Source organism: Trichomycterus rosablanca, chromosome 1 (assembly GCF_030014385.1).
Source record: "Trichomycterus rosablanca isolate fTriRos1 chromosome 1, fTriRos1.hap1, whole genome shotgun sequence".
Classification (NCBI taxonomy): Eukaryota; Metazoa; Chordata; class Actinopteri; order Siluriformes; family Trichomycteridae; genus Trichomycterus; species Trichomycterus rosablanca.
This window is the reverse complement of record NC_085988.1, coordinates 75045720-75061837: the sequence shown is the minus strand read 5'-3', so window position 1 is coordinate 75061837 and position 16118 is coordinate 75045720. Positions and strand designations below refer to the sequence as shown.

The 16118-nt window shown below is 41.8% G+C and overlaps 1 protein-coding gene across 1 annotated transcript in view; it reads left to right on the top strand.

The window, feature by feature from the left end:
* LOC134324644 (ras association domain-containing protein 3-like) overlaps positions 1-16118 on the top strand; it is a 94407-nt gene that overhangs the window by 65240 nt on the left and 13049 nt on the right. The window contains exon 3 of the mRNA XM_063006550.1: positions 13582-13689. Within this exon, the coding sequence (XP_062862620.1) occupies positions 13582-13689 (108 nt within the window). The remainder of the gene's footprint in view (positions 1-13581; positions 13690-16118) is intronic.

Sequence of the window (16118 nt, the reverse complement as noted above, 5' to 3'; positions counted from 1 at the left end):
ACGCATTTTGAGACTTTTCAGGTGGCTTGGCCCATGGATGCTTTCAGTGCAATGAAAGTTTTGCCACAAGGTCTTTTCCTAGTTCTTATAAACACACTTAAAATACATATTGTTCATATTCCAAACAGTTTTGTTTTTCCTTTGACCAAAAGGGTGTGGATTCATCATGTGTGAGTCATTAGTTCAGCAGTGGTGAAGAGTGGGACGCTGCATTTTGCACGATCATCACACACAATCAGAATTGTTTCAAAAATGATCAAAACGTCTATTGAAGTTCCTGAAAGAGCGAAGCTACTGTGTATCAGATGTCACTTAGTTGTAAAAAAAGGCTTAGCTGCCATTATTGACCAAAACCACCATAAAAAGCCACACACAGTCCACTGAAGCATTTTTGTGTGTTCACTTTCACTTCAAAAGACTTTCCATTCAAATCCAGAACAAAATCTCCACATTTGTTTGGACAGTGGCAGTATGGACTATAGCAGTATAGCTTCATGTTAGAAAACCCAGCTGAGGTAAACCTGGAGCAGTGAGATTGCTGTCAACCATGTAACTCACCATTAATTTATTTATAAAATATACTGTAACTACTGTTCAGCTAGGAAACAGCTTGAATACATCACTTAATTCTCTAGCTGGGCTGTGACACCTTTTCCATGTTTATTCTTTATTTGGCTTATCGTGTATTGAGATTTACTACATTTAACAGATGCTTTTATCCAAGGCGAGTTACAGTCACAACTTATCCAATATACACCAATCAGCCCTAAAATTGTCCATGTTATCAGCTCCACTTACCATATAGAAGCACTTTGTAGTTCTACAATTACTGACTGTAGTCCATCTGTTTCTCTGCATGCTTTGTTTGCCCCCTTTCATGCTGTTCTTCAATGGTCAGGACTCTCCCAGGACCACTACAGAGCAGGTATTATTTAGGTGGTGGATCATTCTCGGCACTGCAGTGACACTGACATGGTGGTGGTGTGTTAGTGTGTGTTCTGCTTGTATGAGTGGATAAGACACAGCGATGCTGATAGAGTTTTTAAACACCTCACTGTCACTGCTGGACTGAGAATAGTCCACCAATCAAAAATATCCAGCCAACAGCGCCCCACGGACAGCGTCCTGTGACCACTGATGAAGGTCTAGAAGATGACCAACTCAAACAGCAGCAATAGATGAGCGATCGTCTCTGACTTTACATCTAAAGGTGGACCAACTAGGTAGGAGTGTCTAATAGAGTGGACAGTGAGTGGACATGGTATTTAAAAACTCCAGCACAACACACACTAACACACCACCACCATGTCATTGTCACTGCAGTGCTGAGAATTATCCACCACCCAAATAATACCTACTCTGTGGGGGTTCTGTGGGGGTCCTGTGGTGGTCCTGACCATTGAAGAACAGGGTGAAAGCAGGCTAAAACTGTATGTAGAGAAACAGATGGACTACAGTCAGTAATTGTAGAACTACAAACTGGAGCTGGTAAAATGGACAGTGAGTATAGAAACAAGCAGGTGGTTTTAATGTTAGGGCTAATCAGTGTAAGCAATAAAGTGCCCAATGGTGGGGCTTGAACCTGGGACCTTGTGATCATCAGTCTACTACCTTAACTATTGAGTTACTACTGTATAGCAAAGAGATAAAACTTCTGAGCTCAATGGTCAGCTCCAGAAATTAGAGGTTATGGGTTCAAGCCAGCTGGTTGTTATGGTGCTCTGAAGAGTCCTGGGAGGCGAATCTTAGCCAATTAAAAAAAAAAATTTACTCTGGGTTCTATGGCTTTTTTGGCTTTGGAGGACTCTGCCATTTTTTACTTATGGATTTTACTTATTTAGAATGCCAAACATGATGCGATAAGAGATGCGAATCACCAACTTGCTGTATATAAAAGCAAGTGCAAGAACAAAACTGTGCAGGTCAGGGAGCAACTTTGATCTACAGATTACGTGCTGTCCCTCCCTTCCCAGTCCAACCGGAAGTTTGTGATTATAAGAAATGGCTCTTGTTCTCAAAGATGGTCAACTGCCATGAAGAGTAATTAGAACGAAGAAGCAGACTGGTTTGCAGCTTCACTTTCAGCTTCGGTTCTGACTGTTTTTAAAAGAAACAATTGCTTGAAGAATGTGTAAACGGAAAGGTGTGGTGGTCATGGACTTCCTGTGCTCATAGGAAAGGAAGAAGAAGTGTGCACAGGGCCGTTGTTGGCCTGGAAAAGGGAGTTTTTGTTTACTTCAGGTTTGCTTAGTATTCTCCTGTATATTCATCAGTCTTCTTACTTATTGAAGTGCTGTTCATGGCTAAAAGTATGTAAACACTCCTTCACTTATCAACATTCACTCGCACCCATTGCTGACTGGTATAAAGAATTATTAAGGTTTAAAGTTATTTGCTTCTGACTATTTGAGTCTGTGACTGTTTCCCTCTGCACAAAGCAAGGACATTTGGTGTGGACGACCTCCCACAGCCTGCTCAGTTTGAGCTCTGAACTCATTTCCAATGATCTGCTTTGGGACTTTCTGTGCAACATCATTGCCCCACTACGGAAATGCTCATCCACTCACTCACTTTCTTAACTTCTAGGGATGTAACGATACACTCTACGCACGATGCGATGCGATTCACGATGCGATTCTGTGTTCATGATACGATTTTTTCCAGATTTTTTTAAGCAAACTGAAATTTAAGACAAATTATGACAAATTTTCCTTTTATTATTTCTCTTTATAAAAATAAAATAAAGTACTGTATTTGTGCTTATCTTATTTCATGCCAAATAATGCTTATTGTGTAAAAAAAAAAACTGAAATGAAATTAAAACAAATCCAAACAAATTCTTAAAAACACTTCACAACTCATCAAAAGCAGGGCAGTGATAGCTCAGTGGTTAAGGTACTGGACTAGTTACCAAAAGGTTGCTGGTTCAAGCTCCACCACTGCCACGTTGCCACTGTTGGGCCCCTGAGCAAGGCACTTAACCCTCAATTGTTCAAAATTGTGTTCAGTCATAATTGTAAGTCACTTTGGATAAAAGCATCTGCTAAATGCCGAAAATGTAAATGTAAAATGTAATTATAAATAAATGAGTGACACAAATAAAGACAGTATCCTCACATAAATAAAGTTGGCTGGAAAATCCCCTACCTGGCAACTTTGTCAAGTGCCGTCAACCAGGCGAGGCGAATAGCGCCAGTGCCCTCTGCTGTTTAAAGTGACCGGAGCTCCTGGAGGAAATCCACGCAGACACAGAGAGAACATGCAAACTCGGCACAGAAAGGACCCGGACCACCCCACGTGAGGATCAAACCCAGGACGTTCTTGCTGTGAGGTGACAGTGCTACCCACCGAGCCACCATGCCACCCTACAGAAATGCTCTATTGACTAAATGGGCACAAACCTTTACAATCTTGTGGAAAGTCTTATTCCAGCTATAAGGGGTGGGGACTCTTCGATGACCCAGATCATCTTGTTGTGTTGTCAGTCTTTATGTTTTTAGGGTTTTGCTGATGGACATATTTTTATCTAAGCTTGTTCCTAGTAGAATTGATGACATCAGCTGTTTTGCCACTTGTGGCTCTGAGTTTTGTCTGATAGGAGTGTCCCAAAAAACCTGTCCAACCACAGATCCTGTTCCAAGTCTGACTACAATAGAGGGAGGTGGCTGATCGGCAGGGATCGCTCATAATGGGCTCAATCTGTTCATCTTAAATATAGTTGCACTATCTAGTGTTTATCATACACTCCTAACATATCATGTCCTCTTGCTGTATTTGGCAGAAAACAAGGTCTGGATTTCTCCCTAAACTAATTACTCTTGTTGGGGGTAAATCAAGTTTGAACTTGGCAGATGGGCCTCGATGATGGCTGGCTGTTCTCTGGTTCTGCAATCTCCTCGTCCTCCCTCAGGCTGTTCTCGGTGCGAAGGGAAGGGAGGACACGGCTTACAGTGTGGGAGGCAGAGCGGCTTTTTTGTACAATGACCTCATCGGAAAAGTGTTTGTTTTGCCTTAGTCATGCTTGGCGGATAAGCGGTGTCCAACTTAACCCTCTCCTGTTTGTGCTCAACCTGGCACTTGTGCTCTGTATGTTTTCAAACGTAAACAGGCTTATTTGAGCCTAAATATGCGAAAAATAGCTTTAATTCAGTTGATCAAAATCACATAGTCCTCCTAATCTCATCTGGTTTAAAGCCTATGCTTAAACCATGACCCTTGATCCTAAACCTCAGCAGACCTCACAAGCCTGATCATTCAGTTGTTGGGGGCTTTCTTCATTTGACAGCCAAACTCTGTGTGTTTGTTGATCATTTATATTTTGAACTATTGTAACTAAAATGATAAGAAAATAAAAAACCCCACTAATTTACAGAACACTGACATACACCGATCAGCCATAACATTAAAACCACCTCCTTGTTTGTACACTCACTGTCCATTTTATCAGCTTCACTTACCATATAGAAGCACTTTGTAGTTCTGCAATTACTGACTGCAGTCCATCTGTTTCTCTACATACCTTTTTAGCCTGCTTTCACCCTGTTCTTCAATGGTCAGGACCACTACAGGACCACTACAGAGTAGGTATTATTTAGGTGGTGGATCATTCTCAGCACTGCAGTGACACTGACATGGTGGTGGTGTGTTAGTGTGTGTTATGCTGGTATGAGTGGATCAGACACAGCAGTGCTGCTGGAGTTTTTAAATACTGTGTCCACTCACTGTCCACTCTATTAGACACTCCTACCTAGTTGGTCCACCTTGTAGATGTAACGTCAGAGACGATCGCTCATCTATTGTTTGAGTTGGTCATCTTCTAGGCCTTCATCAGTGGTCACAGGACGCTGCCCACGGGCGCTGTTCTCTGGATGTTTTTGGTTGGTGGACTATTCTCAGTCCAGCAGGGACAGTAAGGTGTTTAAAAACTCCATCAGCATTGCTGTGTCTGATCCACTCATACCAGCACAACACACACTAACACACCACCACCATGTCAGTGTCACTGCAGTGCTGAGAATGATCCACCACCTAAATAATACCTGCTCTGTGGTGGTCCTGTGGGGGTCCTGACCATTGAAGAACAGCATGAAAGGAGGCTAACAAAGCATGCAGAGAAACAGATGGACTACAATCAGTAATTGTAGAACTATAAAGTGCTCCTATATGGTAAGTGGAGCTGATAACATGAACAGTGAGTGTAGGAACAAGGATTTGGTTTTAATGTTATGGTTGATCTGTGTAGTGTATATAAAATACAGTCTTTTACTACATTCATCTCTGCAAAGCTTTTTTTCAAACAACGTCTCTTGTGCTGCATTAATAAAGTGATATGGATTCTGTTGAGAAAGTCAGCATGGCTGATTGTGCCAGATTAGTTTTTGTTTGCTCAAATAATGTCTTGTTGAAACTTGGCAGTACCTAAGTGGTAAGACACCTTGTTATACTGACTGAAGTGATGCCAGAGAGAGTTTATATTTGCAAGGTTTTCATCTCCAAGCCAGCAGTGCTAACATTCTAAAACTCACCACATCAAAATAATCTCGGTCTGCTGCTAGTGAAATTTATCATGTTCATGTTTGATGTTGGGTTCAGGTACAGTTCTTTTCTTTACTCTAGATTTCACTCTCTTTATTTCCCAACACTCGCTTTTTATCACCTGCCAGTGTTGGAGTTATGGTGATGGAAGGTACATGTCAGTGCATGATATGGTTCCCACACTGAACCATATCATGCTAGGCTCAATTAGCGCTTTTCCACCAAAAGAACCCTGGTTCTTGAACCGGTTCTGTTCAGGTTTCTTCGAACCATGGTATTTTGTAGAGAACCGACTCGCATTTCCACCAGTTTTTGGGAACCAAGCTTGCGTCATCAACGGTGGGCGTTACATATAGAAAGTAAAGAGCAGTAACATGATGGTGGAGCGTGTAGATTATGTGCGAGCATTTGTGCTGTTGTTACAGATGTTCGTTTTTATGCAAAAAGCATCGCTCAACTATTGGTGTTAAGAAGACGTAGACGTGTTTGTCGCAGTTGTTTTCTTTAGTTCATTGAAGCGTTTGGTGCTCCGCTCTCACTGCGACCCTCGGCGCAAATAGCCGAATTGCTCAGCGCTCGGCTTGAGCGATAAATCATCACTAAAGTTCCACGACACGAACATCCATGTGTGTGAAATAACCATCAAATCCAGTCTAAAAGCTCCACATGTATCTGTGTTTAACCGTATTAACTTCACGTGTGGTGATTTTGCAGATCAGGGTTCTGAATCCTTCTCGTGAGAGTCGAAAAAGCTTCACCTAAATAAAGTGTTATGTGGCTTAATGTACTAAAAGTACGACACAGAAACACTACATTTCTCTCAGTTATTACTGGATATAAGAGCTCTGTAATGCCCAAATTCATCCCCCATTGTTTTCGTACAACAAGCCACGTTACGCTTTATTTTTCCGGGTCACTTTTACCACGTCATATCACACAGTTCATCACTTTGAGAATATCAGCGGCAAACTGGCTCAAAATTTAATCAGCTGAACTTAATGGCACCCAAAACTCTACAGTGTGACACGCCCACTGATGACGTAACAGTTCGCGCTGAAAAATCAAGTTATCTGTCGTGCCAGATTAGAACGCTAGTTCGCTGTCTGGAACCTCTTTTCCGGTGGAAACTAGGGATGCACCGATCCGATATTAAGATCGGATATCGGTCCCGATATTACCAAAATGAGATGGATCGGATATCGGATAATCAGGCCGATCCATGGGTCCGATACGTTCACTTTAGTTCGTTTGTGACGCATGCTAAGCCCATACAGGACGCGCTGCTGACGTATGGCGTATAACACAAACAAAAAGAGCAACATGGAGCGAGCCAAAGAGTCAGCTGCATGGAGGTATTTCACGCTTGCTATGCTAACAAGTTCGATGGCAACATGTTTATTACTCATGTTTAGCTGCTATATTTTATTTTGAATTACTGTTTGCACTAAATATTTACGGATAAGTTTATTTGAAAAAGTTATTTAAGCTACTACTGTTTTTCTCATTGTCAGCAGCTACATTTTGGGAGTGTTCGAAAACCTAAGGAGCTGCCTCGCTGTCTTACTGTCTACGTAAGCGGCTGCCTCAGTAGAGAGGATTCTAATAAGTCATCAACTCATAAATCAGGTTATTCGAACGCGCTACTTACACAGCGATTCCATCGGGTTTAGCATTTAGCATCTTGCCATTAAAAACAATGAACTGAGGTAGCACAGCGCTAACGCTAACGTCAATATAACATTTCCCTTCATGTACCGATAACGGTTACATTTCCTGACAAGCTCGAACTTGCAAATAAAAACACTCGGTATAAGTTTATACAAGTTAAAAATCAGTAATATTTTATTTACGTTTGATAATAACTCCATTCGTTTCTCCGCCCCGTCAAGCTATGTTTATTTTTCTGCAATGAATGCTGGGATTGATTTGGTCACCAAGGCAGCGTCGGATGCTTACTCGTCGAGTGAAAATAACACTGAAATATTAAGATACCTGTTTATTATTTTATTAAAAATAATTACTATTTTATAAATAGCAGTTCAGTACATTTACATCTGTGTTAATTATATTTTGTTTTGCAAACTTAGTAATGTTTAAGTCAATCCTGATGCCTTAAGTCTTTCCCACATAATAAAGTATACGGTTTATTAATTCAACAATGGTATCGGATCGGTATCGGGTATCGGCCGATATGCAAAGTATATGTATCGGATCGGTATCGGAACTGAAAAAGTTGGATCGGTGCATCCCTAGTGGAGACACGTGGAATCAAAATCAAGTTTGCGAACCGGAACGGAGCCGGATCCGTGTCGGAAAAGGGGTAAATGTGACTTTCACAGGTGCCCAGACCAGTCCCATATTGTGTTTGTAAGGGCCGAGGTCAGGTCAGTGGCTCTGCTGAGATTTGAACTCGCGAGTTTAAACCGCTGCACGTTAGACTTCTGCACCACACGAGCACCTTATGTTCAGCTCTAATGTATAATGGCAAAGTACAATCTCCGAAATCTTAAATCCACTGAAGCCGTCCTGTCAGGTCCCTGGTTTAAACCCCACCACTGCCAGGTTGTCACTGTTGGTCCCTTGAGCAAGGCCCTTAACCCTCAGTTGCATAGATTGTAAGTCGCTTTTGATAAAAGCTTCTGCTAAATGCCGAAAATGTAAATGTGAACACTGGAAGGCGATAAGAAGCAATCACAGATTGGATACGTCTCTGAGGGGGCGTGTGATCCAGCTCTCTTTGATAAGATAGGGGGAAATCCAGGGCAGTTGTAGCCTAGCGGTTAAGGTACTGGACTAGTTAACAGAAGGTCGCCGGTTCAAACCCCACCACTGCCAGGTTGTCACTGTTGGGTCCTTGAGCAAGGCCCTCAACCCTCAATTGCTTAAACTGTTAGTTGCTTTGTATAAAAGCGTCTGCTAAATGCCGAAAATGTAAATGTGAACGCTGGAAGGCGATAAAAAGCAATCACAGATTGGACACGTCTCCGAGGGGGGCGTGTGATCTGGCTCTCTATGATGAGACAAGGGGGAGGTGCAAGCGACAGTGGATTCACAACCAGGAATTAAAAAAAATACTACGCTAGGAGAAAAAAGGGGGGGGATCAAAAAAAAACACACAGTCCAATAATGTCCCACACACACAAGAACATCATGGCTGGCCTGTTAAAAGCACTGCACACCATTAGCAAAGTCAGTCCACAACACTACAAAAATATTAATGCAAGGATCTTAAGCACGTTTGGACCGTCACTATTTTAATTGGTGTCAGCAGCCTGAAGTGCACTCTGGTCTTACATGGTCATAAGACAGCAGAGAGAAGCGTGCCGACTTTCATCAGCACTTGTGCTCAAAACAAAGCTCTCAGGCCTGCAGCACAGCTGAACTCAGAGAGCACGAGACCCTTATAAGGTAAGACTCTTCTATCAGGATAAAATGCCAACCGGCTGACAGACGAGGACTTTCCTACTGTACAGAGTGCTGGATAAATACCATGCCAGTTTGAGAGGAGTTCTGTTACACATGCAACATAATTTCCCCTTCAGCAGGGGCCAAAGGTTCCACCGAGTCTCAAAAGACCGGCAATAATAACAGATGGTTTTTTACACGCTGTTACATTTTACTATTTCTGAGTCAGACCTGGGTTATAGGATTATAATAAATTTGACAGCAGACAAGTGTCTACCAGCAAAAACGTCCTTCCTTTTTTTCCCTTTTTTTCCCCCCTTTATTTATACTTCATCAGAGTACACGGAAATTACATTACATTATAGGGATGTCCCGATCCGATCGGGGCCGATCAATCCATTTTTAACTGATCGGAAATCGGCTTTACTAATGCCGATCATAACCCGATCTTTTGTTTTACGTCAGCATGTCCGCTGTCCAACAGTGAAGTGTAATGTCTGTAATGCGAGCGTTTCACGAGCCGGTAGTAGCAGAGCTGCTTTCATTACTGTAGAATTTTACTATTTATATGGTGTGTGAGTCGAGGATCACACCGGTTTACAAAACAATAACTTTTAATCCGAGTATGAAAACTTCAGGACCATAACATACAGCTTTTACAAGTTTACGTGTTACAAGACTGAACGACATCTCAGTATCGAGCTCTCTGATTGGCTTAGTTATGTAACCGAGCGTCGTAGCGATGCACTCGCTTAATAAAGAAATAAAATACACGGTATATTCACAAATTGTCGGGAGCATTTAACACTTTATTAACTTCTTCTGTTCCGAATAGCGGACAGCCAGAGCCGAGCACGCTATCCCATGCACTATGGAAGCCCCAAAGGGTCAAAACACACTCACTTTGCGTAGACCCGTCCATCAAACCACTGTCACAATACAAGCACTTTAAGAACTGACTTTCCCCTTCATAACAAAAGAGTGACTTTCCATTTTATTTTGGTATTCAGGTTTTACTGTAATGCTGTTAAGTAACTTATTTGTTTTTTTATATTCAAGTTAAGCTGCTACACCACTTGTGAGTGGAGATTTTTGTTCATTTTTAGTGTATCACTGCATTAAACAGAATTATGTTCTTTGAATATAAAGTTCAAAGTGAAACTGTAATTATCTCACTTCATTTTTACTACAATGCTGCACTAGGTTTGTTTACTTTTATTTTGTAAAAGAACATTAAGCAATAGCTTGGATGCAGGCAATTTTTTTCCTACAGCACTGCAGAGCTATTCAGTTGTTAAACATATACATTGGATTAATTTGAATAACTGTAATGTACTTGAAGTGTGCACTGTGTGAACAGTATTATCTAGTTCTTATCTAGACAATATCTAGAAAATACAATATCGGTTTGAGACTCGGTATCGGATCAGGATCAAAATTAAAGATCGTGATCGGGACATCCCTATTACATTATCAAGACAACCATTTACAATTTTAAAATCTTCTTAAATAAAATATTCATTGTTTTTATTCTTTTTAGTTCAATTCTTATATTTTTATAAACATTCTCTGCTGAAACAAATTGTTGATCAATAGTCATTCTGCATCTTGTTTTCCACAATTTAGACTTCACAATACACAGTACTAACCACAGGAAGGCGTGTTTATTTTTAGGCATAATTTCATCAAATATACCGTAACAGACGGACTTCATATGACTTTTAATCTCAAGACCTAAATTTTTCATTTTGCGCCATACTTCTTGAGAACGATAACCCTCCAAAATAAAATGTTCTAAAGGTTCCTCTTTACGGCATTTTGGCATGGGGCATGTAATATAAAAACGTATGTAGAGAAACAGATGGACTACAGTCAGTAAATGTTAAGTGTTAACTACAAAGTGCTTCTATATGGTAAGTGGAGCTGATAAAATGGACAGTGAGTGTAGAAACAAGAAGGTGGTTGTAATGTTATGGCTGATCGGTGTACACTGACTCGAATTGGAGTACATCAGTATTGGTATTAGCATTGAAAAGCAAAACAGTGCTGTTATAGCAGGTAGTACTGGAGTGTGGAAGGCCTAGCATGCTGTTCTCAACAATGCACATTGTTTCATATGTCACCTGAAGCTTAGAAGAGTATCAGCATGACCTCACTTGCTAACTGGGTGATTCACAGGTGGAGTAGGTTAATGACTGGTGCTATTCTGGTGCACTAGGGAGAGGTTACAGGACAAGTGTATGTTAGGCTGGAGAGACATGTGCCAAGAGGAGTTTAACACTTTATTTATTTAACTAGCTTTGAATCAAAGCTAGCTGAGCTTGTTACTGGGCCGGTCACTGAAAAACTCAATAATGTCTAACATTATGGAAACTAGTGGATGCTTGTTAACTGAATAGTGACTGGAGAAAATGCCTTGCTGAACCATTGACACTTGACTGGTCATGTCAGGTGCCGGCCTACACCGATCAGCCATAACATTAAAACCACCTCCTAGTTTCTACACTCACAGTCCATTTTATCAGCTCCACTTACCATATAGAAGCACTTTGTAGTTCTACAATTACTGACTGTAGTCTATCTGTTTCTCTACATACCTTTTTAACCTGCTTTCATGCTGTTCTTCAATGGTCAGGACCCCCACAGGACCACCACAGAGTGGTGGATCATTCTCAGCGCTGCAGTGACACTGACATGATGGTGGTGTGTTAGTGTGTGTTGTGCTGGTATGAGTGGATCAGACACAGCAGCGCTGCTGGAGTTTTTAAATACTGTGTCCACTCTATTAGACACTCTTACTTAGTTGGTCCACCTTGTAGATGTAAAGTCAGAGACGATCGCTCATCTATTGCTGCTGTTTGAGTTGGTCATCTTTGAGATCTTCATCAGTGGTCACAGGGCGCTGCCTACTGGGCACTGTTGGCTGGATATATTTTTGGTTGGTGGACTATTCTCAGTCCAGCAGTGACAGTGAGGTGTTTAAAAATTCTAACAGCGATGCTGTGTCTGATCCAGTCATACCAGCACAACACACACTAACACACCACCACCATGTCAGTGTCACTGCAGTGCTGAGAATGATCCACCACCTAAATTATACCTGCTCTGTAGTGGTCCTGGGAGAGTCCTGACCACTGAAGAACAGGGCAAAAGGGGGCTAACAAAGCATGCAGAGAAACAGATGGACTACAGTCAGTAATTGTAGAACTACAAAGTGCTTCTATATGGTAAGTGGAGCTGATAAAATGGACAGTGAGTGTAGAAACAAGGAGGTGGTTCTAATGTTATGGCTGATCGGGGCAGTTTAGTCACCAAAAAGTAAGTGCTTACACGTCATTCTCAAAGATTACCAGGAACTGGAAAAACTGGATTCAATGCTTCATGGTCCATGTTGTATCCCTGTTAAATACCTGACTGAAAAGTTTCCAAAAACAAAATCTTTAAACACCCACTTACAAAGCACTAAATCTAGTGCACATTCAGAAAGCTTTCCTCACACACAGTTAATCCTGATAAAAGTTCAATCTGGCAACAAGAGTGAAAAACTATTTAAACAGGATTTCGTAATGATGGGGTACAAAACCACACAAGGCAAACGAACTTCACCACACACATTCTGCTGGAGATTTAATGATAAACAAAAAGTCCCTGAAAGCCTCATTTTTTTAACCAACTTAAACAAAGGATAAAAAAGAGCTGTGTAAACAAACGTACTAGTCCAGTACCTCAACCGCTTGGCTACAACTGCCCTGCATTTCCACATGCTGTATAGTTCCATGTGACCCCCGCCCCCCCACTCCTGCAGGTGACTCGACCAGTATTGGAGATTGCATATTTACATTTACATTTTTGCCATTTAGCAGACGCCTTTATTCAAAGTGACACAGTATACGGTATGAGCAACTGGGGTTTAAGGGCCTTGCTCAAGGGCCCAACAGTGGCAAGCTTGCAGATGTGGCGCTTGAACCAGTGAACTTCCGATGACCAGTCCTGTACCTTCACCGCTGAGCTACTTCTTCCTCCATATATCTAAGCAACAGCGGAACAGACCCTGTCTGACCCTCCCCTTCTTAAAAACGGGCAACTGTGTATGTGTGGACGGCCAACCAGGTTGGTGACTCTGAGATTCGAACTCATGAGTTTGGACACTCTGCAGTGGTCAGTGTGTTAGAATTGGCTTTAGCATTTGTGCCTTTATATTTAATATGTTTTTTCATTTCATTTTTATGTTTATTCATTTTCCCACTTTAACCTGGGCAGGGTCATGACGGGTCCAGCTTTTACAGAATCACTGGGCACAATGCTGTAGTGCACCACAGACAGGACACCAACCCATCGCAGGGCCTCATCCTTGAAAATGAATGAATGATGGCTTAATTGAAATATTTTTGGTACTGGTTCTCAGACCCTTTTGTTGAAGGAAAACAAACAGTTCACATAGCACATGAATGACAGCTCTGATGTGGTTATGTACAAGGGTGTGTGTGTGTGTACATATCTGCCTCCCAATGTTAGTTTATTTTGTTCTGATGGAACATTTTAACCTCAGGCAGTCTGTGTTTGCTGCTGGTTCAGGTTTTAGATGTATTGTTTGTATTTTTAATGCTCACTCTCTTTTTTTCTCTCTTCTGTTGTATTCAGGATGCAGAAAAGGAGAAGCAACTGCGTACTCTCTTCACTCTCGAGGAGATCAGGCACAAGATTGAGTTGTACAATGCAGACACACGAGGCCACTTCAAAATGACACTGGTAGGAGTTCCTGGTTCTTCTTAATTTTCATCCCCCGCTCCCCCATGGGTGCATGTCTGTATGTTGCAGGAAGGATCAGCAAACATTTTTTTTCTTAGCTGCTTCTGTATTTAGGGATTGCAACAGGGATCTGGTTCACACACCAGACTTGGCACAGTTTTTATGCCGGATGCCCTATTTTTATCCGGGCTTGGGACTGGCACTTGGGACAAGCACTGAACCAGAAGATCTGCAGACTTGACAATTTAATACAGGATATTGTTTCCCTCATAGACAGGACTGTATTGGTTATATCAAGCAATATTTTTTTTCATTTTATTTCATTTTTTACCATCACTTTATCCTGATCAGAGTTGCAGCAAAATTACTGGGTGCAATACATATAGATCAACAGATCGATCGATCAGAGTGCAGGGTCAGCCATACTACGGCGCCCCTGGAGACAGGGTTAAGGGTCTTGCTCAAGGACCCAACAGTGGCTGCATAGCAGAGCCTGAATTTGAACCGCCAATCTTCCGGTTGATAGCCCAAAGCTCTACCCACTAGGCTACCACTGTCCCTAATCATGATATGATAGACATGATATGCATTGCATACAGACAACATACAGAAATGTTTAGCTATGTTTGAGGGGAAGGAATGGTTGAGGCCCCGCAATGGATTGGCGTCAGGGCCGGGGTGTAACTGCATTGCACCCAGTGATTCCGGGAAGCAGGGCCCAGCGTGAACCTGACCAGGATAAGCGGTGGTAAAACACGAAAAAAATGAAATAGGGGAAAATTGCCTACTAGACGTTATGGATCTAGTGAGCTCTCTATGTAGACATCATTTTACGTCATCCTATGCGTGCTCCAGAGAAGAAGACTTGATGCCTGCTAAGCTGCCTTAATTTGAAGCGATAAACTGGCTGAATAATGAGGGAGCATCCGATGCTTCCTTAGTGGTAAAGGCAATCCCAGCATTCTGTGTGGCACAGCTTTTCTTGCCAAAGATTTAAATATGACGGACGATTGCGGAGCAACAAACAGAGTTTAAATGTAAATAAATTCTTATTGATTTTTAATTTGTATAAAGGTGTGTTTATTTGCAAATTCGGGCTTGTCAGTGACAATTTAACCATTTTCGGTACACAGAGGGAGATGTTAGCTGGCATTCTACTGGGTTGTGTCACCTCAGCCCATTGGTTTGAATGGCCTGAGGCTAACTGTGTTAGCCTACTAATGCCAAGTTCACACTACACGACTTTCAAGGTGTTCAGATCGCTGTACAGTTCACACTACATGACTGGATCTCTTGCACTCCGGAGTCTTTTCGGTCGATGTGGATTTCACACTACACGACTGATAGGGGGTCACACACTACACAATCTACCATCAGGAGGAATCGCAGATGTCTGTCTGGTCTCCCAAACTAGGTTTTGTCATGAAAAGTGACGAGGGGTTTAATGAAACCATGTCCAAAAATGCACGTCAACAATAAGCGAGCGATTAAAGTTGTTAAAGCAAGGAGGAAAAATAAATGAATCTGAGTTGATTTGGCTACACGAACAGCATGGATTGTTCTGTAGTGAGTTGGAGGTTAATAAATATTTTTTGCAATGCAGCCGGCCGACAAATCTAACGCCAACCAGTCGGCGAGCGAAAATCCGGGCAAAAATCGTGTAGTGTGAACCAGGCATAAGCGAAAACTGTGGTCACATAGTCGCCGTATAAGTTTGATGTCTTATTAGAAGCCTCTCTACTTAGGCAGCTGCCCAAGTAGACAGCAAGGCAGCTCACTAGGTTTTCGTACAGACACTATATTTTAAACCTGTTGGCTGGTGCTGTTTTGTCTGTCTTTTTATAGAGACATTACTCATTCTACCAGCCATGTGTGACTGCATTCAGCCTTGACTTTTGTATTATACTGATAAGACCTGTGAGGTGAGATCAGCTGCTTTTGTTTGGGCTGCCTCTTTGATTCCCATATAGCTGGGTGGATGCTGTTTGGAGCCTTTAAATAGCTTCTGTTGTGAGAAAAATACATTTCACTTTTTATTCAACATCTCTCTCTTTTTTTCTTGACATACATTTGTCCATCTGTCTTGATTTTTTATGTTTCTGTTGGTTGAGGCAGGAAATAGGGTCTGTTCAATAGCCTAGTGAGCTACCTTGCTAAGCTGTCTACTGCCTACATAGGCAGCTGCCTCAGTAGAGAGGATTCTAATTAGACATCAACTTATAAGTCAGGTTTTCCGAACGCACTACAGTGATTACATTAGTTTTCGCTTACCAAGCTAACACAGTTAGTTTCATGCCATTCAAACCAATGGGATGAGGTGGCACAACGAGCTAGCACGTCTCCCTCTGTGTAGCGAAAATGATTACGTTGTCACTGACAAGCCTGAATTAGCAAGTAATTGTACACGTTTATATTAGGGATGTAACAAT